Consider the following 27,627-nt stretch of genomic DNA (forward strand, 5'->3'; position numbering starts at 1 on the left):
CAGTCTCTAACCTCTGCCACTGCAATGATGTAAGATGGGGGCTGGAGCTGCTGAAAGAAAGAACATTGATTTAGTATGGTACAATGTAGCAGGTACTGACATCACATATGAGTCTGTAATGAAGTAGAATCAGATTTTGGGATGTCACTGATAAATCTCATGTACCTCTGCTTCCAGGAAGACCCTTAAAAAACATCTACTTCTGCAGTTACTCACAGCGATGATGACAGATGATGCAAGACAGTGGAGACAGTGGTCAGGATCCAGCTCCTGGCAGCAACAGACCCCATCACCCTTTGGTTCAGAGTGAGGAGTGGTGGCAGGATCTCCTGATTCTCCCAGCACTGGAGGTGGGCTCTGCTGCTCAGAAATGGGTCTGTGTGGGCTCAGTATTCAAAGATGAAAGCCGAGGTGATGGATAAAATGGGGTAGAAACTGCCAGTTACCTTAGTTCTTAATAATTAACTGGAAGTCCTTTCATGAACTTAGTACCTGAGTGTGGAATTTGGAATCTGACCTTTACTACATCTAGATAAACAGTGAGGCCGAGCCTGTGGCTCTCTCTGCAAGCTCCACTCTCAGCTCACTTCTTGGAGGTTCTCACACTTCATGCTGCAGTCAGGAGCTCAGCAGAGTCCAGCATGATTCTTCTTACCGTGCTGTTCCTTTGCATCATTTCCACCTATTCAGCCTCTGTTAAAGGTAGGTCTGTACTGGGCTTGGTTCAGCTTCTGCCTAACCAGAGGCATAACCAGTGTGTGTATGCAGATCTGTTTTGCCTCAAAAATTATCAGCTTTACTCAGACATGCTTGAGTAATACAAGATGCATTTAGTAGTTAGGTTTAAGTGCTTGTGGCATTCTTCTCAGCAGAGGTGATGGAGGAGACAGTTTTCAAGTGCACAGTGCCAGTGGTGTGACCAGGAGATCAGGGATCTTGACCTTGCTTAATCAGGACATACTGTGGGGGGCACCGACTTGAAAGGGACTTTTCACACCCTCAAAAGTTAAACACACAGAGTGCTCTGGTGGAGCAGAGCCAGGAAGTGCTTAGGGTTCTCCAGGTTTCAGCTTCTGAGCAGTTGACTCAGCTACCACTCAAGTCAGTAAGAAGCATCCCATTAATTTCATGAGAACCTTGCTCTGTAGTAAGTCTTGAAAATCTGGGTGTCTGCAGAAGCCCTGTGAGTAGAGCTTTACTCAGGTGTCCTGACAAAGTCAAGGGTATGAAATCTAGGAGGCTGTCTGCTTCAGCAGTGCCAGTGTATGAAGCAAGGAAACATGTCTTTAGTAGTGCCTCTTCATGTACAACCTCACATTAAATTTAGAGGAACAGCAACCTTATAACATGAGCTGAGTTTTCAGTTTAATGAGGATGTCTTCATCATGATGAGAAGCAGGGGGGACACGCCGTCCTGGGTTAAGCTGTTAAAAAGGCTGTAGAGGTGCTCTCATGGATGCCACCTCCTGTTTCTTGCAGGGAATCCAGAACACTGTGTATGCACAGAGCAGCAACCTTCCTTCCTCCCTGCCTCTGTACTCCTCATGACAGGAGTTACAAAGGAGAGAAGTTTGTAGGCAGTGCCTTTACCTGTGAGCTCATTTTGTGAGACTGCCAAGTTCAGTTTATGGCTAGGTACCAGTGTGCCACATTTCTGATGTCTGGTCTTCCCAGCTTCCCCTTAATTAAGCAAAGCTTCTCAATGTGAAGAAATACTTGCTTGTCACATCCCCAGGATACTGAGCAAGCATTTTCTCTTTAATTAGTCGTCCCTTCAGCTCTGCCAGATTTCATCTCTCTCTTGTGCAGAGATTGAGAGCTAAATTACTGGCCCAAAGGCCACTTAGGGTCTCAGTGTAAGAGCTGGGATTAGAATTAGTGTTTTAGCTTTTCATCAGGCTATGCTGCCTTTTGGAAATATTGAAACATTATTCTATTCAGTTCAGGTAGGTCAGCACACATGAAACTCTCCTACTGCAGTTCGACTTGAAAAATGTTTTCAAATAAGCGGATGGGGTTTGCTTTTTAAAGCTATCTGGTATCAGAGACACTGGCAAATATGATTTATGAAGGTAGAGCTAGCAAGTAGTTAGAGACACACATGCTGTGCATGCCATATATATTAATAAAAGGCACAGGACTTGACAGCTGTCTCTACTCATGCAGTGTAACCTTCTGTATTATACAGTATCATGATTTAATTATAGACTTGGCATGTTACCCTTAATGACGGACAGTTAACATTACTAGTCAAACTATGTGTTATGCACTCCACCTTGGAAGCAGCACTTCTGACCCCAAGAGAGCATGGCTGGGCTGATGGCAGTCTGTGTGTCCGTCTCTCCTCCCTTCTCAGGCGGTGGGACGCTTGATGTCAGCTGAAATGTCAATGGCTGCACAGGCAGCAAGGATTCCAGTGCTGTGCTGAATACAAAGGAAGGAGCTTCTAAAATTTAGGCTTTTTATTAAGTAAAGTTTCTGTCAGAAAGGTGTTGGAATATTCCTTTTAAAATAGTACTGGTGTTTTCTTCATGGAAGTTGGCATGAGAATTTAGTTGTGCTGTTTTGAATACTGGTTCTGGTCAGTGACCCTGTATCTCTCTCTCATCTGTCAAGATCCCCCTCGCCTCTCAGCCTGACCGCACTATTCAGTTGTCTCTCTCAGCTTCCTCATTTCCACCAGGATAAATGCTAACTCTTTGAGACTGCTTTCAATACTGCCTCATCCCTGCTGCTTCTCTTATCATGATACACTGTTGGCGTACCCTTTCCCAGTCTGGCAACTAAAGGTGTCTTCTGCCTGGCTCCTGCAGTGTTTTCTATGTGTGAAATGGTGAAAGCTTTCAAAACCTAATGTTCTTCTAGCTCCCAGGAATACTTTGCAGTTAATCGTTTCTTCAATGACACTTGCAAGAAGCTGCTGCATCATTTGCTCATCTGTTTCCTTTAGGATGGAACAGGTCTTTTGTATGTGGGGACAAGCAAATGCTAAAAGGGAGGAAGAGGGAAGGAGCTCTTACAAAAGAAAAAAAAACCCATGTGTGTGTTCAGCTGTGGGGAAAGGAAGAGGGTAGGTGAAAGGTGCTTTTAACTGAAAATAGGGAGGGAGCAAAACCACAACGTCCACCACCTTAACTAATAAGACACTTTTCGCTGAGCATCCAGATAATTTCTCTTGGATGTGCTTTCCCCCACTTCTTTTTCTTTAGATGGGACTGCGTTTAGAATGCACCTAGTGGGTGGTATTCCTAAAATCTCAGATGATACTAAGTCCCTTGCACTGCGGTTTCTGCTGCAAATGAAGGGCATTTTGAACCAGGAAAGGAAACAACTGGCTCCAAGGGACTGCAAGGAACCAGGGGTGTCCCTGAAAGGCGTAGCCACCTCTGAGCAGGCACTGAGCATCCTCTACTCTCAAGGGCAAAGTAGCTTCAAAGCTGGTAGGAGTGGGGGGAATTGGGGAAGTGGCTAGGAAATTCACAGTAAACCTGCAGGAAGAGTTGTGTGTCCCTTGGTGACTTTGTTTTGAAGCAGACACACAAGAAATGCAAAACCAGAGGAGCCCCATTGAATGAATCCTTCAGCCTCCCTGGAAGAAAAATCAAGTTACAGCTTTGGCCTCTCACATGTGAACAGGCTGTGCCTGCTGGGATCACCAAACTTGCTGCACCACATCCCCAGCTGGGATAAAGTATAAATGCATTTAGTTCTGTAGCTTTGTCAGTTTACACATCTTGCAGACCAGACTTGGTGGAGTGTCTGTTTTGCTCAGGGAAAGGTTCTTTGAAGCTAATCTTAATCCACTGCCATGGTATCTGAGTGAACAGGGGAAGGAAGTGAGCAAAATCTTAATGAAACAGGGCTTTTGGACTCTTTGAGAATGCAAAATATATCCACCCACCCATGATGGAACTACCCTGTGCACCCACCTAACTGGGTTTTAAATATGAAAGTGAAATAAGACTGGTTTTCCTTTTTATCAATGCAGTGATTTGAAATTTATTTGAGTGAGTCATATAAAACAGGGGGATATAACATAAATCGAGATAGCCTGATGAATCTCTGCAGGGGACTTTGAAGACACTGATTGCATTACAGCATGTTTAAGAATTTGTGTAAGATGTTGTGATAGATTTTTCTTCTTTTCCCCACCTTTCCCTGCACTTGTCACAAGACTGAGATGTCCCTGAGGACAGCACTTTGTGTTTCTTAGATTAACTCTGTTGTGAACTTGTTGTTTCTGCGCTGTACCTCCTGATCTCCATGAAGAAATTCCCAGTGGATTCAGTGGTGCAGCATTTGGGTGTGTGAAGCTAGTGCTGTGCTGCTTACAGATAGCACCTAAGGTCACTGTATGTGGATTTGCTTTGAGAACATTAAGAGCACTTTGTGCACAGCCAACTTCTTTTTCCTTCCTTCCCTTTTACATTCCTTAAAATATAGCAATTAACAGCAGAGACACAGCTACAGGGACAATTACTGAGCTTAAAGAACAAGAGCTTAATTATTTAATCTAAAAAAGACATTCTTAATGTTTTCATTACCTTCATGTCTCCCTTGGACAAGACTCTTAATGGAAAGATTCCCAATAAACGTGCAAGAGATGCAGAGAACGATTTCTGTTGGCTCCAACAAATTACATCAGTGCATTTCACATTGCTAAGCACAGGAATTGCATGATTAATTACAGAAAATTGAGTTGCAAATAATTTTGGATTAATTTGTAACATATTGCCAACAAATATGCTAACATAGCTGAAGAAAAGAATCTGACAGTCTTTAAGTGAAGAGCTAGAAGAAAGGATTTTGTGACCATTCTTATGTTAAATATGTAAGATATGTAAGATCAGTGTCAACTTAATCACAAAAAAACCCGAGCTGCTTCAGTGGAACAGCCTCTGAAATCAAAGTATCAGGGTCAGTCCCATAGATCTCTTGTTTTTAATTCAATTTTTAATTTTTCTAAAGGTGTTTCTTAAAAAATGGTAGAATATGTGAGTTAGTAAATCTAAAATGCTGTTTGTTTTTGCTCTCCAAACAGGGCACACTACTGGACCAAGCCTAAATAATGACAAGCTATATAAGTTTGCTTACTCAGCTGAAGTCTATGTTGATGGGGTGAAAGCATCACTGCAGAAAAGTGCAGGATATCGGATTTCTTCTGGTGTGGATGTCAACCTCTTATGGAGAAATCCTGACAATGATGATGACCAGCTGATCAAAATTACGGTAATGAATGCCATCACACAACTTAAAACATACACAATCTTTTCTGCACTTATCTAGCTGCTAATCTAATCTCAGAGAACTCACTTTCAGAACACGAGCTAAACTTCTTATTCTCTAGTATCATCAACTAAACCCAGCTGCTTTGATGATCTGATTCCTGTTCAGTGGGATTTCACAAGTATGTATCTAACATCATAAGCCAGAACTTCAGAATATCTCCTATATTTTGAAATTGCATCATGCAGCACCTGTAGCTTCAAACAACTGATGTGCAAGCCCTTACCCAAGGGGCAATATATGTTGTCTGAAGCCTTCAGTTCTACGTACAAATCATGACGTTTGCTTGTACCATGGGTTTGGTAGTTAGCTTTATGGTGAGGTTTTCTGACACTTATTTCCCCAGTGGAGAGTGCTGGCTTATTTTGTAAACGTAGACGTAGTAATCATAGAAGGTTAATAATCACAACCAGAAATTAAGAAATAAAGAACATTTATCATGTGATTTAGTCTATCTAGCCTACTCCAGGCCAATTCTACACTGCTCTCTACATTAATTTTCTCTGCTTTTACTTTGCTAGATAAAAGATGTTCAGGTTGAAAATGTGAATGAACGTCCAGCTGCTAAAAGCATCTTCAAAGGAAAAAGCACAGAGAAGATCATCGGGAAAGAGTATCTGGAAGCTTTACAGAGGCCCATAGTGCTTGAGTTAGTCCGTGGAAAAGTAAGACCCTGTCTTTTAAAATTCAGTCCTGGAGGAAACATGACACAAATCTTTTGTAACAAACTTGAAGAATTTACCACTTCACTATTCTCTCAGGTTTTTAATAAGCCATTGTGTCCTATCAGTCTGTGTGAAATACAGTAGTTTAGAACAGACTGTAATTTACCCGTACAAGGGGCCCTTCTAGCCCAAGCCTATTGTGTGTTGAGAACACCACACAGTGGGGAAGTAAAGAGCAGATTGTCCACAAATCTATAGTACACGTATGGATATGTGCGCAATTGCTATGTGGGATTTGTGCTATTGACTTCAGTGAGGGCAGGATTTTGTCCTGAAGATCTGAAGGCAGAAAAGGAGATACAATTTGTCATAAGGGATGTTATACCGAGTCTGTGAGGAGCAGTGTTAATCACTTTAAACCCTTATCAAGTATTTTCCCAGGACTGCTTTTCCCAGTTCTTTGGTTGCTTATTTACTTCCACATCCCCTGCAGTTTCAATGGTCCCAAGTTAATGAGCTTGATGCCAAAAGAGCTACAGTCTTACATGTTTTTCCCCCACTGGAAAATTGTCTCCAAAAATCAGAAGAGAAGGGTCAGAGAGCAGGTGTGTCTCAACACATGCCTGGGTTTTATAGACTGCCCTGAGAGAGCACCGAAGCAATGTCCCACCGCAGGAGCACCCATGTCTGTTTGTAGCTCTCAGCATCCCCGTTTCTCTGAGAAGGGGATTCAAGTACATCCATCTCACCCTCTTCTTTCCTGCAATGCTGCTTATATGTCCCCTTGTACTCAGCCTGCTGTTCTGGTCAGGGAGTAGTGAGGCTCGAGCCCTGGCTGCTCCTGCCTCCTCTCCCTGGTCCTTCACCCTCCTGTTGCTTGTGGCATTAGGCCAAGACCCCACTTTCCCCTCTGCAGCCCGAGCAATGCTTGGCAGGTGGGGCATGGGCAGAGGGGCTGTGAGAAAGGAGGAAGGTTGAAGGTCACACTCCCTTTTCTCTTCTGCAGAGCGGAGTGAGAGCTGTGACACTTTATCCCAGCAGGATCTTTACCTCCTGCTGTAAATAGGCACTGAGCACATACCCTGTCCGTCAGCTCAGCCTGCTGAATTGCAGCTGCTATCAGACCTGCTCAGTAACTTTCAAACTCAGCCTTGTCATCAGTTTTACAGAACATAAAAAGAAACAGGACAGCACTGGCTGTGAACTGTACACATCCCTAAATGAGAACAGAGGTACCAGAAGAACACAGTCAGAATGCATTACATTACACACACTTAACATGCTAAGGCTAAGATGTAGTATTAAAAACTTGGGCTTTTTCTCAGGTAGTAGGGTCTATACACTCCTTTAATAATTTCTTTGTGGTGTGGTACTTTCATCCCTGGCACAGTAATTTCACTTTTCAGGGTTGCCCCGAGATAACACACTGATTGTACTTACAGTTCCAGAAAAAGGGGCACTTTTAAAGCACCTTGAATGCTAAGTGGAGGTGCAAAGTCTTGTTACCAGAGGAGAGGCTCAAGCACAACAGTTGACCGATGAAGTGCAAAGGTTGTGATATGTGTGACACGTCATTTAAGTCATTCTGTGATTTATCTATGATTCGTCCTGAGTTTTTGTAACCTGTGTTTAAAGTGCAACAGATATTATGCCCCTGTGGGGAGTGATTATCTGAGGATTATGTGGAAAAATGGGTTGCCTGTGAAATTATGAAAAGTTTCCCATTTTCCATCTAAATTCTCTCTGATTCCAGGAGGAGAGATGCTCACTGCACTGAAACTGTGCTTATGTTCAGCTGAAGGCTGAAACGTGTTTGCACTGTTATCATCAGGCCCTGCAGCTTCTTGAGTTTGCTTAAATAAGGGCAACAGATCCAAATTCAACTTCCTAATGAGAAAAAAAGTAAAGGGAGTTTTTCTAGAGTGGATCATCACTATTCCTTTCTCATTTAACCCCATTTGTTATATGCATTTGGATGCTTTTTTATGTACTTTATTTTTTTATTCCTACAGGTCAAAACCTTCTACTCATATCAAAATGAACCTGGTTTTACTCAGAACATTAAGAGAGGTCTGGCTAGTCTTTTCCAGCTACAGCTGCACTCTGGTTCTTCCCGGGAGGTATGGTGCTGTATCAGGCAGTATTATCGTCACCTGAGGAACAGGCAGAGCCTGATCTGCTCTGAAAGGCAGACCTGTGGCTCCTGCTGACTTCAGAAGGAGTAAACTGGGACAGAAATCATCCCTTTGATCACATATGAGGTTGGGGACATAAAGACAGTCTTCTGAATATTTGGTGACACAGGTTAAGTTGCTGCAATTAACATAAAGCAGTAGTGCAATCCATTTGATTTAAAATGTCTTTTTCAATTTTGCAGAGTTTGGTAATAAACCACCTTAAACCAGGTCACTATCAAAGTGATTATACTGCTGTTTAAAGTTGGTTGATTCCTAAATTCAATTCAGTGGAGTCCCATTCTAAATCAGAGTACCCCCACAAAGTTAGCACTGGTTTAGCTGCATCCATTTAAGTTGCCTTCCATTGTTAAATTTGTATATCTGTCCCCTTGAAAAAAGCTTGAATTTAACTCAAATTTGTGAGTATAGTGTGAGCTGCCCCGTATTTCCTAATTCTTCTGTTTAAACAAATACTGTTACTTTTCTTCATAGCCATCTAATGAATAGTACCCCTGCCAATCCAAAGCAGATAGTTAGAACCACTGACATCCTCAAAACTGTGAAATAAACCCAAGCAGTGCAGCATCTCAGGTACAGGATTCCAACAGTGGAGAAAATGTTTCATCTTTGGAAGGTGTTCTGTGATCCCAAAGACAAATTCAAGAAATTGTCCTAATCTAACTCTCTTTTCCAAGGTGGACATTTCTGGGAAATGCAATACTACTTACCATGTGCGGCAAGACCAAGTGACTAAAATAAAAGACCTGGACTCCTGTGAAATAAAAAAGAAAGGATTTACCAGCCACAACCGGGTATGATTTCTTTAACAAAGTAAAATCTATTCTTCCTATTTAGAATATATTTTTAGCAGCTACTACTCATCTTCTCAGAAGTCCTTCTTGCATTAGCGAAAGCAAATTCTGTATGTAAATATTGTAGTTTTACTAGCTGAATGTCATATGTAGTTCCCATGGAGAGAGCACAGATTATCCTGTAGTGTAAACCAGTTTGGCTCAGCTGATACAGACACAGTCACAGGGATAACAGTAACCTTTTTCCCATCTGCTGTAAATGCCAGGCAAGATGCTGACTCCTGAATGGAGCCTGGTCAGGCTTGCCTGGAAGGTCAAAGGCTTCCCTAATGCACAGGTGTAATACAGGAGATGTGCCGCAGAGGTAACTGAAGCCCTACTACGGCCCTAATGGTCCTCCACTGTTAGTAAATGTCGTTCTAAGTAGTCAGTACTGAGGGCAGGCTGGACATATGCTGAAGGCACTGGGATTCTCTTCATCAGAAACTGACCTTTCCCAGCTTGGAGAAGTACAAAGACAGCACACACTCTCTTAATAAACTGCCTTAACACTGTGGCTGGCTTCCCAATTTTCACACTTACCACAAAGACATCATCTTGTTTACAAAACAGGAAGCAAAGCCAGCCACCTTGTTTGATCTGACTATGAACATGACAATCTCATTTACAAGACATTTCTCTAGAAAAGATTGTCTTACTTAAAGCCTATCTTAAACTAAATGTAGTACTGGGTGTTTTCTCAGTTGCAGCCTGCTCCATAACTTCCTGCCCTGTTCCCACGGTCATTTACCATGGTACATACTGAATTTGTAGCACATGGTGTAGAAGTGAGTGGCTTCTTACTGCAGAAGGAATTCTTAAAAACCTGGTTTGTAGGCTTAGCTGGAGATTCCAGCATATATGCACCTCCCTCATATGGCTCTACTTTGTAACAAGTCTTGCCCTCATTTGGAACTGTGAGCTCTTTTCCTATTTTGTTGTTTATTGAATAGCCCTCTCTCTGTTTTATTTTTAATTATTTTCAGATCTTGGATGTCGGTACAAAAGCCACATCTGCTACAGTTTATGTGCTGGAAGACAGTTTCATTAAATCCATTAAGGCAGAAGAAAATTTTGTTTTCCTTCTGAATTACCGGCAAAAAACAGGTGCCAAAATAGTTTCAAAGTAAGTTGGGCAATCGGACTGTCGCTGATGGTAGCAGGACTAGTGGTTCAAGTCAGGTTATATGTGTAGGTCTTATAGAATCGAGATCTAAGGCTGTAAATTCTCCAGGTAAGGATTTAGGTCTCTTTTGTATCTGTATACAAAATATATATCCAATTGTGCCAGGTGCCAGGTCCAGTTTTGATTAAGTGTTCTACCACACCACAAATAATAAATAATGGCATTCATAAGAAGTTAACTGGAAACAGCAGGAATTGGCTAAAACTTTTTAATCTACCCATTAGTGCTGTAGGTGTTCTGTATTCTTATTTTTCAAGAAATACTTCTGATGGATTTCCATTTCTAGTATGTGAGAGTTTGGAAGTATAGAAAATAAAATCTACTGCATAGAAAAGAAACAACAATGAAACCTAGTTCTGTCTTAGACTCCAGACTCCAAAGCACTGAAAGTGTGGAGATACTCATACAAGATAAATGATTCAGGCATCTCAGTAATATTAGATATTTAAAAGAAAAAGTACATTCAAAAATCTCACTTTCCAGATCTTTTAAGAACAAATATATGAAACATTTCAGAATGTATGTGATTACTGAAGGCTGTTTATCAAGTGCTATAAATCTGTGCTTTAGAAAGTCTCTCATATAGGTATTTTATTGCTCATAACTCTAGCAGTAATTTTGCTGGTGTCAGATATTTCTGTTACCTTAAAAAGCCCATAGACCTGCCATGTTCTGAACATTTAAAAATAAGACTTCAGTAAGACTGTACTCCAGATTTTTTTGTCTGTGGAGGGTTTTTTTGTTTCTTCTTGCTGTGCTTTCTGCATCTCTTCACTGATGGTTGAGCTCTAATGGTGTTCTCACTGTGTGGATGTACAGGCAGAGGCTGGAACTGAGGTCGGTACAAGCTGGGCTGGGACTGATTGCTGCAAAGCAAGTTGCCAGTGTGATCAAGACCTTGGACCCCAATTATGTTGCCATGCCCCTGGAAGCAGAGCCAGTGAAATCCGAATGCAAAAAATGCCCTTCAGTAAGTAAACACAGGTTCATTGGACATCAGGTTGCTTAGCTGAGCAGGACAAGTGTGAAAGGAAGTTTCTGTTCAAGCAGAACTAGGACAGGTCCAACATATCAATATAAAATACACCCTGGAGTGGGGAGTATGGAAGTGTTGCAATGGTGCTCACCCCACAAGAGTGTCTTAAGATCTACCACTAAAAGTACCAACCTTTTTGCTCTCTTTCAAAGACTGAGTGCAGTATTTCTCCAGATCACTGGAAAATACAACACCCTTTTGTTTTATCTCACCTTTGCCAACCTTGAGGTGGCAGAAGCTTATTTCTTCTGGGTAAGGGGGTGGGAAATTAATTTTAAGGTGGTTGATTGGTGTTCATAAACAGTTCTGTCATGGAGGAGCTGAACTGTTCCTAGAAATTAAAGTTCATTAGCCATTTCTTAGGCAGGCTAAGCATTTGTTGATAATGTATCTAACCTGTTCTTACTACCTGACCCGAGGTAGTCTTTTGTTTAAAAGATTTTACGGGTATTTTATAATTATAAAATGGGGCTTTAGTATTCTTGGGAAGTCCAGTAATGTTCTCATTTTTCCCTGGGAAAAAAAATTGCCTTGTTTTTTTATATTTAAGACATCTGAAGGCTAAGAGCATGGTACTGTAAAAGCATCATCTTTTGTTTTACTAATGATATTCATCATAAACTAAATAAATTACTACAGTGACTGTTAGCAAACGGTATTAATACTATTACCATTGAGAAATGAATGGGAACATTAAAGATCATTAGTCTCTGTTTTTGATAAGCAAGATCTAGCTTCTATTCAGCACACATAATTTTAGTCCTCCAGAGATACTCCTTATGAGCACAAATACATTCCTATATTGGAACTCATGCTAGTTATTTGGAAGTAGCATTACACTGTAGTAATTTATCTTGCCTAGTGCTTGTTGAGCCACAGAGAAGACCAAAACCACATGTTTGGGGAATATAGAAATGATGCTGCATGTGTGCTGGAGCAGTTCTGAGCAGGGAACATCAAGGCATCCTAAACAGAGTAGGGACAGGTGTTTTTTCCCTGACTCTGCCCATCGGGGTTTGTGCTGATCAATTTGTCACTTGGAACTGAGTTTGTCAAAACAGTCATAATTTCCAGACCAAGGTAACAAACACAGGGTATAATTCCTGAGCACTGCCTGGGGACTGAGCTATGTCATTATAAACATAATGGCACGAGGAGAATGAAGTCCTGCTCTCTCACTGTATTTTTCAGTAACTGCTATGAAAAGCTGGGCTCTATAAACAGAACACTGTATCCAAAGCAGCAACACAGCATATGGCACTTATATATCATAGTATGCATTAATGCCCTCCTGACATGCTATGCCTTAGAGTTTTACATTCTCAAAGCCCTTTTGAAATTGTAACAGGTCTTGTCTCTATCTTTATGAATTTGGTAAAACAACCATTACTATCCTCATTTCCCAGATGGCAGCACTAGCTTCTCTGAGGTTATGGCAAATGTTTGCACTTAAAATCAGGCCTAGATTTCTGTGTTTAGACAACATAAAGTATGCTCTTTTCAGAAGTGCTCCTGCATCTTACACTCTTTTATGCTCATGGTTCCTATGGTAATGGATTCTTGCCCCTTCTGAAAGTGAGGTGGGTTTGTTCTGTCTTGTGCAGCCACCCTTTGTATGTTGGTAAACAGCTGTCAGGCACTGACATTCAAAACCCACTCCTGCTCTGTTTAGAACCTCTTGGTTTGGCTGGAGTTTTCCTAGAGTGCCCACAAGACCTCCGTTCTGATCTCTCTGTCAGAGAAACAGAGATCTGTCTCATGCTGAGGTGCCATGTGGAAGCATGTGCATCTTGTGCCTCAATGTTTGGGTTATTAAAACCAAACTGCCTGACATTCACATCAGGAGAATGAGGGTCCTTATAAAAGTCATTTGTGAAAAGTTTTTTTAGTGCCATGGTCACTGCAGGAGATGGCAGCTGCTCCTTGTAGCCGTTGAACAGTTTGATCACCCCCCAAAGAGGAAGGCTTGGTCTCCACTCTTTCGCTTGAGGTGGCTCCAGCTTGTATCTCCCACCTTTCTTGTCTCTAGGGTATGGGCTAAACTGACTAAGAGGAGCCCACACAGTTGGGCTCTGCACGGGAGAAAATACAGGAATAATGAGGTTAGAGATTTTTTTTGCTGGACTATGGTGCAGCTTCAGCGGGGGGAATAAAAAGTGCCCCATATGTTTATCCAATTTCAGTTTATAATAGGAGCACTGACCTTGGTGCTAAGCACTAATCACCAGTTGAGGTTAAAAGACCCATCTGTGCCTCAGAACATGAGCTCCTCCCAGGTGGTCATTAATCCTCAGGAAATATCCTATGTCTCAATCATTGTTGCCTAATTATTGTTTGTTACAGTCGATAGAAGTTGCACTCTGTACTGATGAATGATACTTCTAATTGCCAGCAGGTTCAAGTGCTATTGCCCAATACAAAATCCACAGAGGGGAAGTATTTTAGTAAAGGTCAAATGGGTGCTACAATTATTTCCCACTTGGGAAAACTGCAGTAAAGACTGCTGCAAAGAACAGCTGAGTTTTCACCAAGGAATGTTCTCAATAATTTGAGATAACAGAGGCAAATGCGAGGGAGAGAGGAAAGGTCAAAATACCGGCACCAGTTTCTTATGGGAGTGTATCTGGAAGGACAGATATGGGTGCTTTGCTACCATGTTGGCTCATTTGGGTAGAAAATGTGGTGTGGGAATAAACACAGCAATTACCTGTTTTAATACCATCTTACCTTTCATTTTGTACAATAACTACAAATCCCTTTGTATGCAAGTTTATGAATAAAAAATGGGAATAACTTCTTGGACATTTAATCCTGTTCTATACTAACCCAAAATTACCATCTTGTCAGAAATTATGATTCATTTGTGAATTGGGGATTGTGCATCTCCCTCTTTAAAAAAAAAACAAAACCCAAAAACTTAGGAAAAAATGGGAACATAAGGTAAACACCATATTCACCGGAAAGCACAGTAAATTTGCAAGAGAAGAGAATTCACTTTATTCCAGTTACAGTATAAATAAACTTGTATTGTTCCAAAAGAGATTGCATTTAAGGTCATGTACAACATCAGGAAAATACTAATAGTGTTGGAAGAGAGACAGCTATAGAAAGGTTTCAAAGGTATTTGTGCTGGGATATCATAAATCAACGAATACTTAGCTAAAGGATCATCAATCTGTTGGATTTCAGCTGATTTGAGCAACAGCTGGCCTACATATCTGCATTTAGTAGGTCTGATTTTGAGAACTGAAACCCCAGTCTGAGAGATTTGACATAATATGAATTGTTTTGCAGCTTTCTGAACACTGGCAGAGCATCAGAGAACATATGCATCCTGACAAACTTTCCAAAGCTGAAGCAGCAAAAAGCTTTTTGTCCTTCATTCAGAACATCAGAAAAGCTACGAAGGAGGAGATACTGAAAATTATTAGAAGTGAAAATAAAGAATTTCTGTAAGTTGCCATGAACGAGCTTTTAAAAGGTTTAAGTTACTGAAAAATGCAGAAGGGCAAATTGGATGCAAAGAGATTGAGTTCTACTGGTGATGTCCTAGCAATGCAAACCCAGTGTTCAGTACTGTCTGGAGGAAGAGGAATTTTTTTTTAAGTTATGTTTATTCTTATATTGTAATATAATAAATTTTCAGCACACCCTTCAGCCACCAGGGTTGTATCTACAGTGCAAGGCCAACATACTTTGTAGTGTAGCCAAAGGTTCTCAAACCAAATGCTTGTTCTGAAACACCCTATAACTTGTTCTTGACTTCCCATTTGTTTCCTTCAATTGGAAATTCAACAAAGAAGGGGAAGATTGAAGTCTGGGAATTGTCCTGGTATTAGAGTTTGGTTGTGAACAGCATGCACACTGAGACTTGAGAGTTGACAAGCATTTCTGAGTCATATGGTCAGGATCTTTCCAACAAATTGTAGCAGTTGTTAGCAATAAACCTGAGAGTCACTCAGGTAGCATAGAAGCCTTTGTGTGCCATTGTGTATGCAGTATTAAACCCACTTTTTTACATTTACAACCTTGTCCTGTAAACTTTAATACACTTGTGATAGTTCGGTTTTTAATACCTTTTTTGGTCCCCTATTTGCATAAATTCAAATATTATCCATACATATGAGTTCGCGTACCATTTTGAGGTGAAGGAGTTGAGGAATACTTTTTCCAACAAAAGATTCTCTTACTTGCAATGAAGAGATCTTTCAGCACATTAGCTTCTTTCTTTCAATCTGCAGCAAAGTCCTTTCAGTATTGTCTGACTCACTGCAATGATATGTTCATTTAATTTCCACTTCTTTGTAGTCCACAGGTAGTGGATGCCGTAACCTCGGCTCAGACACCAGAATCACTGGAGGCCATACTGGAGTTTCTTGACTTTAAGGATGCAAGCACTTCTATCCTGCAGGAGCGATTCCTGTATGCCTGTGGATTTGCTTCTCACCCCAGTGAAACACTCCTGAAATCTTTAACTGTAAGTCAAAGGACAAAACAAATACAACAGAGCTAATTCTCTTATGCCTCATCCCAGTCAAAGGGAAAGGGAAGAAGAAACAACTGTTGCTGTTTCTAATTTTCCTTTCTTTATGCCTTCCAGGGTTTCCTATAAGTGTGCCATTAACATAGATCCTGAAAACAACAAACATTCCTAGGTCCAGACTGAAAGTCTATTTACTTTGTAAAATGTTATGAAAATCAGCTACTTGGAAAAGAAACATAATACTGAATGTTAGGAAAATTATTTGAGGATTGTTTGATTGTTGTCTTATGAAAGTCCAGTAACCAGGACTGTAAATACTTTTTTTTTTTCCCCCAAATGAATCTACTTGAGACTGAATGTAACTCAAGTTGAAAATGGCAGTCAGTTATTATATGTAATATATATGTAATGATAAAGCTGTGCTGTGCTTAGCCTGACCCCAGACCATTGTGGTAATCACTGCCCTTGCATTGCAGTGATGTTCACAGAAAATGAGGACACTGCAGAGTGTGGCTCGTGATATTTACACTGAGACACTAAACAGCTTTGCTTTTGCATGACAGGAGAAGTTCAAGGGGGATGTCGCTAATGAAGAAATCAGAGAAACTCTTGTCATTGTCATGGGAGCGCTCATCAGAAAGCTGTGTGACAGGGGAGGCTGCAAGCTTCCAGTGAGTATCTGGTGGTCACTGCTGCCCAAATTCTGGTCTGCAACACATGTGACTGATCCCTGCTGACATTACTGGGAGAGCAGGACAGACATGGGAAGCAGATTCTCCCGCTTAAAACAAGCCCATAAACTCCTATGTTTGATAGAGGATTGCATTTTTTTTTTAATAATGACATATACTTTGTCAGATTTAGGCTTTATGTTGTCTCTTCCCATTTCTGTGGATCTCTTCTAGTTTCCCCTTGTCTGACAGATTTTTTTTTTCTTGCTGCTGAATCTGTCAGCAGAAGCAGAACTTGTGCTCCCTTGTCCAAAAGCTTTGCATATCCTCAGAGAAACACTGGCAAACTCAGGATCTGTTTATTATTTGCAGTCACCTTAGGTTATTTCACCTCTGTGAAGAGAATTCATTGGTTCAAGTACTCAACTGTGCCCCAAACATGCACACAAAAACCCAGAAGGAGGATTTTACTCTGAGCTTGAACTGAGTAGATGCTGGTGTTAAAGGATGGGAATGATCAGACAAGGCTGCTGGATCTGTGTTGTTCAGCACTGCAGCACACTGCTGAAAAGATCCAGAGCACCTGAATGGGCCCTTTTAATTTTCCTTGATAATTGCCAAGCACTTTTATAACATTATGTTACGAGGCACTGAAGAACACTTCCCTTGCCTTTTTTCGTGGGGTCATGTTGGCCCCACAAGGAAGACCTGTGAAGTCCCTGAATCAGGGCAGGAGTAGCTGGCAAGTGATAAAACTGTGGATCAGGTGTCACTTGTGGCTGCAGTCACTTTGGTTATGCTTGAAGGAGCCATCAACATACAGCTCACAAATGACACCTTTGCTAACCCTGTGCAACAAAAACGAGCTAGAACCCAGGCCTGCCCCTTCTACTCCTGCAAGGGGGAAAAGGGAGATCTATCATCACCATTTAATGTGCTGTTGATTTTCTTAGGCTGTTGTGGAAGCCAAAAGGTTGATTCTAAATAGACTGGAGAAGGCCAAGAAAGATGACAATGTGCAGATGTACCTGCTGGCACTGAAGAACGCACTCCTTCCCGAAGCAATTCCAGTGCTTCTGAAGTACTCTGAGTCAGGGGAAGGGCCCATCAGCAGCCTTGCTGCCACTGCCTTGCAGAGATACGATCCTTCTTCTCTCACCAAAGAGGTAAGAAAATGTACCACCCTAGAAAAGAAGTGCGGGAGACTGTATTAAACATAAAGGATAAATTAACAGAGTTCATTTCTTGTCATCACCAGCATGGACAGTGAGGTTGAGTACAATGTCAGTAAGTTTGCTGATGGCACCAACCTGTGTGGTGCACTCAACATGCTGAAGGGGAGGAATGGACTGTTGGATACGTGCTAGTCAGCCCTTGGCTCCAGGGTCACACACAGCCATGCAGTCTGCTGGGAAAACTGGGCTCCCCTCGCAAGAGGGAGCCCTTGGGCACCTGTGCAACCCCTGTTCTTTCTTGTGCTTTCACATGGGGAGAACACAAAGTAAGAGAAGGGTAAAATAGCTGCGTCTTACCCTGCAGCCTCCAAGAGTAAGAAAAGACATAGAAAATAGTGGGACCTGACATCTTGCCTCTGCTGCATTATCCTGCATTCCATTTCATACCCACTGCTGGCCACCAGGACTGAGGCTGTCAGGGTGCTCTGCAATGAGCATGCTGGAGGCCATTCTGTCAGTGGGGCTACATGGCTTTCCACGGACTCCCTGTAACAGAGATGTGTCACAATCTTCTCAGGGACGCGAGGCCACCACAGGTCACTATCTAGAAAATTAAAATCACAAGATTCTTGATTTTTAAAGTATATACTTCCCTAACGGTGAAGAAAATGTCTCTCTTACCACTGCCACATTAATTTGTTCTTAGTGCTGCTACTTATTTACAGCCCCACTTTGAAAACCAGTGTGTAAAGCTGTATTTGGTCTGTGGCTGAGAGAACGTAACAGATGTCCCACTTGTCCTTGTGGTCACTGAGCTATCTATACATGTCTCAACATTCCAAAAGGACCATGAAAAACATGATGCTGAAAATATATCCTTATGTATTAGCCTTAGCTATGGAGCTAACTTAAGCTAATTTAAGCTGATGTTATAAACGACATTCCAACCTGTATTTTGCCCAGTCATCTGCATGAGCATTGAGTGAATAATGTGTTTCCTGACCAGGTGAAGGAAACAATGAACAGGATATACCACCAGACTCGCAGAGTCCACGAGAAGACAGTGCGAACCACAGCAGCTGCCATCATCTTAAACAGTAACCCATCCTACATGGAAGTGAAAAACATCCTGCTCTCCATTGGGGAACTGCCTATGGAAATGAATAAGTACATGCTCTCCATGATCCAAGATATACTGCACTTTGAAATGCCTTCAAGGTACATGAAGTTCAGTGTAAATGAAAAAAAAAAAAAAGCCCTTCCTTACAAAGAACATACAGGTTCTCATGAATTACTAAAACTTAAGGAGAGTATAAAAAGATATCTTATTTTTATATCCCTTGTATTGTTATTTCAGAATAAATCCCTTCATTTCAATGTAGTTCTTTTAATAGCTATTCATATTTTCACAGGTACAAAAAAGAATTAGGCATCTGACTTGCATTACTGTGACAAATGTCATCTGTTGGTCTTAATTCTCTCACTGGGTCCATTGCTTTTATATTTTAAGAACCAGTGATGTGGAAAAATTTTAAACATCACAGCATGAGAATGAACATAATCAGTATATCTTTTCTTCTGAAAACCTTTAATTTTCAAGCAAGACCTTTGCTTGCCTTTCTTCCTATGACTGCAGGGAGTACCTAAAATTGAAAAGGAGACTCTGGGTTAGAGCAGATTTTTAGTGGGAAAAGGTAAGGGTTTTGAAGACCCTCTTTCCTATTGGGAAATTCACTCTCTCTCAAATTTGATCTTTCTACTGAAAAATAATGGTACTGTAACATTTTTGTATCTCAGTGGTTTTGTTTGTTTGTTTTGAAATACCACAGCAAAACAGTTCGGCAAGTTCTGAAGGACATGCGCACCCATAACTATGATCGCTTCTCCAAGATGGGCTCTTCCTCTGCCTACACTGGATATATCACACGTATGTAACCATGAAACTGCCTCTGAACCTTCTTGGTATTCCCAAACATTTGATTAATCCACTAGTTTAGTCACAGGTACCTTCTTTCTTCTTTAATTAAGGTGGTCCTGATGTGTCATCCACATACAGCCTCGACATCCTCTACTCCGGCTCTGGCATTTTACGGAGAAGTAACATGAACATCCATGTTTTCGACAGAAACACTGAACTTCATGCCATCCAGGTAACTGCCACACTGTACATAATAAGTAAGCCAGTATGTGGTCCTTTTCTTACAGCTTCTAAATCAATTCAGCTAATGCTTAAGACCATATGGTTTGCTGGGCAGAGAACAAGCCAATAACAGGGGAAAACCAATAAGAGGGGAAAACCCCACAATGTGGCATATATTTGCCATAAGCAAAACAACAAGTGTTTTGTTCTGCATCATACATCAAGGTCTGTGTCTGTGTAAAGCCTATGCTGTTTATCTGATGTAATCAGTAAAAGCTTTGTGAGTTTGTAAAGTCAGGTCCTAGCTCAGGTATGTCATAGAATGGAAATTCAAGGAGTAGATCAAATGTACAAATCAAAGAGCTTTAAATGTCTGTGTTTTAGACTTTTCTTAACATTGGCAAGAATCTTCAGTATTATGATTCTCCTAAATTTATGCAGGACAAAAATTGTGCAGTGGAACATCTCTGGCTTTTCCTCCACACTGTCCATGAAAAATAGTCATATGAATAAAGGAAAATGTGTTTGAAAGAAAAGTAGTCTCAAGATTGTGATCTTCATGTGGGTAAATTCTGCTCTGCTCCCCAAAGGGCAAAAATACGGCATGAGATTATTTTATTTTCCATTTTTATAGGTGCTCTACCTAGTTCCATGAAGTCTTAACCTCATACCTTTTCAACTACAGCTACATAAATTAGAATTAGGCTTGTAGGCCTTAAGAAAATGTGTAGGGCTGTTATGGGTCAGGCAGGATTTTTTCATTGATTCTGTATGACTGTTTTTTTGTAGGTGGTGATTGAAGCTCAGGGTCTGGAGTCCATAATAGCTGCAACTCCTGATGAAGGCGAGGAAAACCTGGACTCCTTTGCTGGCATGTCAGCCATTCTGTTCAATTTCCAGCTCAGGCCAGTGACGTTTTTCCAAGGGTATGGCGATTTAATGTCCAAAATGCTCTCGGCAACTGGAGATCCCATGAACGTGGTGAAAGGACTTGTCCTCCTCACAGATTACTTACAGGTACTAACAGCACACTCTTTGCTTCTTTTTCTGTCTCTTAAGCAGAGACGGTTCCTTCCCCACACTGCTATTGTAGGACACCTTGTTTTGTTTCTTTTCAGTGCTAATAAACCTGACTAGTGTTACACAGGCTACCCTTCCTAGGGGAGCAATAGAAAAGTCATAGGTATTAAAAACCAGAATGAAACTACATGAAAAGCAACCTAGAACAAAGGTGAGAACAGATCTTCTAGAAAACAAAGTGCAACTGAATAAAAGCAAATCCAACTGAGTTTCTGTTGAAAACTCATATCCCCCCATAATTTCTTGTAATACAGTATTGTCCCATGTGACCACCTAAGTTTTCCTCTTCACAATTTGTCCAGGGACCTTGTGTCCAGTTAGGCAATAACTGTCAGGTGAATGAATCACCGGTACTTTCCCAGATAATTATCCTTCAAAGAACAATGCTAAGAGGTCCAAATTTCAACATTTAATTCTAGGCAAAACAAGGAATTAAAATGAGGATTACACAGTTTTTATGCAACTGTCACCCCAAATGATATACTAATTTTGTGCATAAAAAGATTCACATATAAATATAACTGGCTACATATTGTGTTATTGGAGGACTAAGAATCTAGACATCTCTCTCTTGGTTTGATATCTTTGCTCTTCCCAAGCAGGGATCTCCTTAGAACCTGTGGATTTGACAGCTGTACTCAGCTCATGAAACATCTGCTGTCTCAAACTTCACTTTTTACTTTTCCTTCCATTTTAATTCTTGGCAAAAGAAAATGCCAAAGATGATGAGACAATCCACTCTGCTCAAAATTACACAGAAACACTCTCTGCACATGACAGGTTTCCCCATCCAGAACCCAGCTCAGGTCCTTCTAATGGTATTTTAAGTCCAGAGGGCTTCCCAAGTAGTGCCCAAATTGGCTTACTAAAGCTCATTCCAACAGTGCTTTACAGTTCACACGCAGATTATGGGCAAAAACTTTACCGTGACCTATTTAACAAACAGACCGCAGAGGTGAGAAAGATAATCATGTCTAGTCCTGAGCACAGGGAGCATTTAGAGAACTAAATATTTCCAACTGCTGTGCATGCACCAAGCTCCAGACATACTCTGGCTGAATCAGATGGCTGGGCACCCTCAGAGCTCTGTCAGCCAGCAAATTCTCCACTCCTTGTCTTTGGAGAACCTCTCAGAAGTCTGGGGCAGCCAGGGCTGGGACTGTGTGCCACTTTTAACAATATCAGGGTGTAGTGTTTTCAGTCAGTCACTGACTCCCCGGAAGCCTCAGCAGCAGTGTCTTACCTCCACATCCCACAAGGACAAGCGTGGTTTTAAAGCACTGTTGAACACAGCTTTGGGCTGAGCTGCCTTTTAAGCACAGCCCATCTTTCTAAGAATGGTCTTACAGCTATGCTCCATCTCAACAGCACATCAACATGGTTTTGGCACTTCCATGCGGCCACAGTGTTGTTTGAGGGCTAAGAATAACCAGAAGTTATATTCCTGCTATAAAATAAACAGCTCTCATAAAACTGTTTTGAGACTGCATTAAAGTTCAGCAGTGTTAATAGTTCTCCTAGGCAACACACCTGCCAGAAGCCCAGAGAAATTAAATACTGTATTAATAGGTCAGGAAGCCACTTGAAAGCCAGACCCCAATGGAAGGTAGCCAGTTCCCAGAGAAGTGCCTGTTGCAGCCATCTCTGCGTTGCATTACAGTAAGGTTGCATTACAGTGCAGTACATAAAGACATTTTTTTATTGAAACATTGCACATTTCAGCATTTTGAACAGTAACAAATGACTGATTCTGATCTTTTGGATCACATTTTCCACTGCAAATGAGACACAAAGCTTAAAATAGGAAGGGAAAGGAAAATACTTCTCCTGAGGAGGCTGGGTCCCTGTGATTTACACCTCCCATCAGCCTGGATTGGATTTGCACATGAGACGAAGGACAGGGCTGAGCTATAAATAAGGAAATAGATGAGCTAGTAAAACACAAGACAAGTGCTCCGTAGCTTCTCTGCTGGTTTCAGTGACAAATACAATTTAATTCTAGGTAGCATTTAAGCCTTGAACTGTGCAGCCTTTGCAAACCTAGCCTACTTTAATGTTCTTGGGTGCAATTTGACAATGCATCTAAAAATATCTGCTACTCTGGTTGTGTGTACATATCTCTGCCAGCATGTATACTGTTACCTCCTCACTCATTAGCAGCTATCCACCAATCCAATCTCAATTAAAAGCAAAGTAAAATAAAGTAAAACAAGCTTTATCTCCACACCTAAGCAGACCAACAAGGGAAGTATTTTATGCCCCATTGCAGTTGGTATAAAAACTCACTTTGATTTCAGAAAGACCACAATTCCAATCCGTGATTTTAACTTGGGTGAAAATGAGAAATCAGAGCATCATATGACCACACTTTGCTGGGGTCACGCTGAATTTATAGGCCACAGCCAGCCCACTGCATTCTTTAAATCTCAAGCCCACTTTAGCAGCAACTGACTGCCAAGCTGGCTCTGCCAAGCTGGTTCTGTCAAGGAAATAATTTCAAGGATAGTTAACTTACCCTAAAAGGTGAAGTAACCATGTACAGCTACCATAATTATCCAAGTCTTCGATTACAGCCAGATAACTTTAATGTTCTGAACGAAAACCTTCCCTGACGTTTCTCCTTGCTATAGGGATTAGGAAGATAGACTGACTCTCTGCTTGCTTCTTTCTTAAATATTAGGACAGCATTAGCTGGAGCTACTGGACTACTGAATAGCTAAGAAGAGAATAGAGACTTCTAGGGTGCCTGGACATCAAAAAGGGGGAGGAAATTCACATTTCCATGTGTCCTATAAAGGCCTGCAACGTTACAGGTGCTGAGAATACCACAGACACAGAAACCTGGGAGGAGGGAGAAAATCCATCTGTGAGATGGGAGAAAGTGTCCTGTATGTGAGGCACATGATCAAAAAAAGCTTTTCCCAAATTAATGTTTCTTTTAAAATGGTGAATTAATCCACTAGTTCTTAGGGAAGCAGAACAACTATATAAAGAGAGCTAGATTGTCAAGCTGGGTGAACCTTAAAATCTTGGATGTGTGTCAAACCTTAAAAGTAATGAACTGCCATGACCCTGAGCTATACTACCACTTCCTAAATGCACTTTATGGATGTGTTTCCAGTCCAGCCTTATAGGTTTCATGAAGCCATGAGCACATTTGATATTTGATAGAAAATGCATTAAATGCAAATTAAGGTGCATTAGCTGATGGGTTTGAAGCCACTGAAGACATAATTCCTGTCATATGGTGGGTTTGGAGCCACTACACACAGCACAAGTGGCAGCATCCTACTGCCAGTGCAGGGCTGCTCAGGGGTGCTGCAGTCACACTGCACTGCATCTGTGCTGGGCTTCCAGCAAGGAGTTTAATCTGATTGAGCTGGACTGCCATCACAGCCTCCATGGGGCTTGTGTGGTAGCTCTTGGAGACATGGTATTCCCTCCAGTGACACTCCATGCAGAAATTATGCCAGCTGGCACACAGGGGAGAGGGAAAGGATGCAAGGTGCCTTGCCGTAGCTTCATCCCATTTTTGAGGGAGGGAGGCGCATCAGGATGTTTTGTCCATCCTTTCAGAAAATCCCTCTCTCCCTTTTCGTTCCTGCAAAAGGACAAGTGGTGTGAGTGCAGTACCAAAGGGAATAAGGAAACCTCTGAGGTCTGAAGTCAGTAACCTGTGCTTTCCTATGGCTTCAGGAAATCCAGCTGCAGTCTGGGCCAATGGCCAGTGCAGAGTTCCTGGGTGGACTGGCCATCGACATCTCCGGGGGGATGGAGTTCAGCCTGTGGTACCGGGAATCCAAAACCAACGTCAAGAACCGGTGAGATACTCCCAGCACACTCTGTAGCTGTAGACAGCTTAGGCTCCTGAGCCTTGGTAGTCCCAACAAGAAGAATTTAAATATAAAAGACCTTGCAGATGAGTTAGAATTAAGATGAGTTAGAATTAAGTAATTAAATAAATTGAATTAAATAGGTGTGTGCATGGGAGAACACTTGTACTTCTCTTTTCCTTTCCACCTGGATAATACCAGTTCCCGGTGGTCTCATCTGAATTTATACACTTTTATGTGAAGAACAGGCTCCCCTGAGGGCAGTTTTTATGTGTGTATGGTAGGACTGTTTGTAATTCAATTTCCTCTTTTCTAATGTGTTTTGAAATAATTGTAATGCTTGAATTTTTTTGTAGGGTAGCCACGTTTATAGCTGGTAACACCGAGGTGGATTCTTTCTTTATAAAAACTGGTATGGAAACCACTTTGGAAGCAGAAACATCTTTAGACTTCATCTCCACGGTGCAGTTTTCACAGTACCCATTTTTGGTCTGTATGCAGATGGACAGAGTAGAGTCTCCATTCAGGTAAGAACTAACAGCACAGACTTTTCTGAGGTGTCCTTTCAGCCAGCTGCTGGAACTTTAGGTTTTCACAGTCACAAGAGTTTAACCACTGAGGTCGAATTCCAGCCCAACACAATCAGGTGCAGCGCAGGCTGTTACAGACACTGACCTCTCTGCTAGCCCATTCTTCCCTGTTCCTCACCCCTAAGATTCAGAAAGAACCCTTTTGGAGATCACGACTGATCAGATCTGAGTGTGCACTTTAATCCAATTTTTTAATTTGGCTTTGCAAGTGAACTAACTCAAGTGGCAGGACAGTATTCCCCTCATGTACAATCAGTTCTGATGGTGACCTCAGGCTTTGCCAGCAGTAGATCTCTGTTACACTGTTGAGAGAGGAAATGCAAAGCCATAAATGAGCATCTGCTATTTACTAGTGTCAGCAAAAGTACCTGGCTGTTAAGCTCTTGCAGCCATTGTGTTCTATCATATTGTATTAAGGCACCAGTTTTCCTGAAAACTGAACAATTGTGCAATAAGGATAAAAATATGCTTTTCAGTAGCCGAAGAATAGTAACTGAATGGGGTTTACTACTCTCGCCTGATCCCTATTTGCTAAGACCTAAGGAAGATAACATTTGCAGAGCCTGTGTCAGGTTTCCACTCGGGTTGTTCTCATCAAAAAGATGGTAAAAACCTGAGAGGAATCAAAGAACTTGAGGATCTTCAGGAAATCCTAAAAAAGCAGTATCTGCTATTCTGCAGCCACTAAAACAGCTGCTGCTTATATCTGCTCACTGTGGAAGTGCCATCTTGCCTGTGTGCAAGGTGTTCCTAACAGGGTGCAAGCTCTGCATAAACCTGCTAATGCCAGAGCCTGGTGCTGTGTCTTTGCAGGACTCACATGACCAAGTATGAGAGCCTGCCCTCTGGCAGGCGCTACACTGCCAGGAGAGGGAAGGCAGCCGTGCTGGCAGGGAATGAATACCCTCTCCACCAGGAAAACTCCAACATGTGCAAGAAAGTGTTCGGCGCAAAGTCTGACTCTGCCGGCAGCTGGTTTTGAAAGCAGGACCTGAGCTCCTTGCTTTCTGGAATCCCTCAATGACTTAGGCCTGCATGTACCTTTCCAACATGGAGCTTGACCTTGCACTGCTGCAGTTAATGGGAAATTTACCATTGATTTCAACGGGCCAGGATCAAACTCTCAGTGCGTGCACAGTGTTTACATATTAACCTATATTTAAAACTTTTGTAAAAAAAAACCCTAAGGCAAATAAAGACCAATTTGGTAGTGTTCCATGCACTCCCTTAAGGGTGGTGCTTGTTCTTCATTTTTACTTTTTTGTGCCAAAAGCAAAAGTAATCCTTCATTTTTCTTTCTTGGGGAATACAGAAGTCTGTGTTTTTGACATACAGGAAGAGCAATTATGATGTATAAAGAATGATTATTTATAAATATATTTTAAAGTATTTAGGTGTTTTAGGCCTATGACCAATCCCCATTCAAATTTTCAAGTACAATTAACATCCAGGTAGGACCATGAATTCCTGCTTACTCAGTATTGCCTGTTTACAAAAAAGCAGGTTTTATTTTACATGATTTCAAAGGGTTTTGCGGTTTTTTTTAAGCAGTCAGAACTCGATTATTATTATTTATCTTTTGGAGGTTTTTTTTATTAACTGCTGTAGTTAAATACAATCGATTAACAGTGTGAGGTAATGTTTCTAGAAGGACTTACAGTTGTCTTAATTCTGTTCTCGTTGAAATCAATGGTATAATTTCTGTAGCTACCAGAAACTGGAGCAGAGTTAAGCCAACACTGGTGGCTTGTCAAGGTTGCCTCCTAAAAATCTGTGTCCCTGTGTGTAATCAAGGCAGGTGCATTTCAAAAAATGAGCACCCACTAAGGCAATTCTGAACTATGATGAAGTAAAGGGTCTTGAAAGAAATACGTTTTGGATGCAGTCTAGCAAAGCCTGTGCAGAGCCAGAACACTTCTTTTAGGTAAGTTAGGCTTGTATTTCAGTGCAAAAAAAAAATCACTACTCAGACAAGTCCTCTGATTAAAATGACTTACACACTTCAGGCAGTGTCTTCATAGGATCTATGAAAAAAAAAAAAAAAAGTTTTACATTTACATCAGCATTACAGATTAAAAAAGAATATACGCCATCCCAACTCAGCTGATCTCTGATCCATCTGATTTAATTTTTATAGTACAAGGTGTGCAAGTGCTGGTCACAAAAAAAGTAAAATAAAAAGCCAAGAACAATTGTTTTTTCAAAAAAAAACCCCAAACCCAAAAGCAGGCAGGAAAAAGTCATAAATAGATTGTCATAAAAAAAAAAATTACTACAAGATTAAGAAAAGAATCCAAATTCTTTTGTGTTGTAAAAAAAACAAGAGTGCAGAAATCTGCAAAAATCAAACTGTCAGTGGGATGAATAGTCTGCTTGTTGTCTTTCCTGAAAATGCTGGCACATTTCTAGTCAAAGCATAAATAAAACCGGTAAAAACACACTGTGAAGAAATGG

The 27,627-nt window shown here is 41.2% G+C and overlaps 1 protein-coding gene across 1 annotated transcript; it reads left to right on the forward strand.

The window, feature by feature from the left end:
• Nucleotides 1-529: 529 nt before the first annotated feature.
• On the forward strand, nucleotides 530-27,627 carry MTTP (microsomal triglyceride transfer protein). The gene is made up of 18 exons (XM_032109452.1): nucleotides 530-702; nucleotides 5,042-5,229; nucleotides 5,808-5,951; nucleotides 7,964-8,071; nucleotides 8,824-8,940; nucleotides 9,966-10,105; nucleotides 10,985-11,135; nucleotides 14,496-14,653; nucleotides 15,510-15,678; nucleotides 16,248-16,355; nucleotides 17,309-17,521; nucleotides 18,537-18,748; nucleotides 19,360-19,457; nucleotides 19,559-19,680; nucleotides 20,460-20,687; nucleotides 24,447-24,571; nucleotides 24,940-25,110; nucleotides 25,987-27,627. The coding sequence occupies exons 1-18, from the start codon at nucleotides 642-644 to the stop codon at nucleotides 26,153-26,155; spliced, it is 2,682 nt and encodes an 893-aa protein (XP_031965343.1). The 5' UTR covers nucleotides 530-641; the 3' UTR covers nucleotides 26,156-27,627.

The sequence above is a fragment of the Corvus moneduloides genome, chromosome 5, assembly GCF_009650955.1.
Source record: "Corvus moneduloides isolate bCorMon1 chromosome 5, bCorMon1.pri, whole genome shotgun sequence".
Taxonomy (NCBI): domain Eukaryota; kingdom Metazoa; phylum Chordata; class Aves; order Passeriformes; family Corvidae; genus Corvus; species Corvus moneduloides.

Coding starts and splice junctions, on each gene's coding strand:
- MTTP (XM_032109452.1), top strand. CDS start 642: ATGATTCTTCTTACCGTGCTGTTCCTTTGCATCATTTCCACCTATTCA. Junction 8,941..9,965: donor GATTTACCAGCCACAACCGG/GTATGATTTCTT, acceptor AATTATTTTCAG/ATCTTGGATGTCGGTACAAA. Junction 19,458..19,558: donor CTACACTGGATATATCACAC/GTATGTAACCAT, acceptor TCTTTAATTAAG/GTGGTCCTGATGTGTCATCC.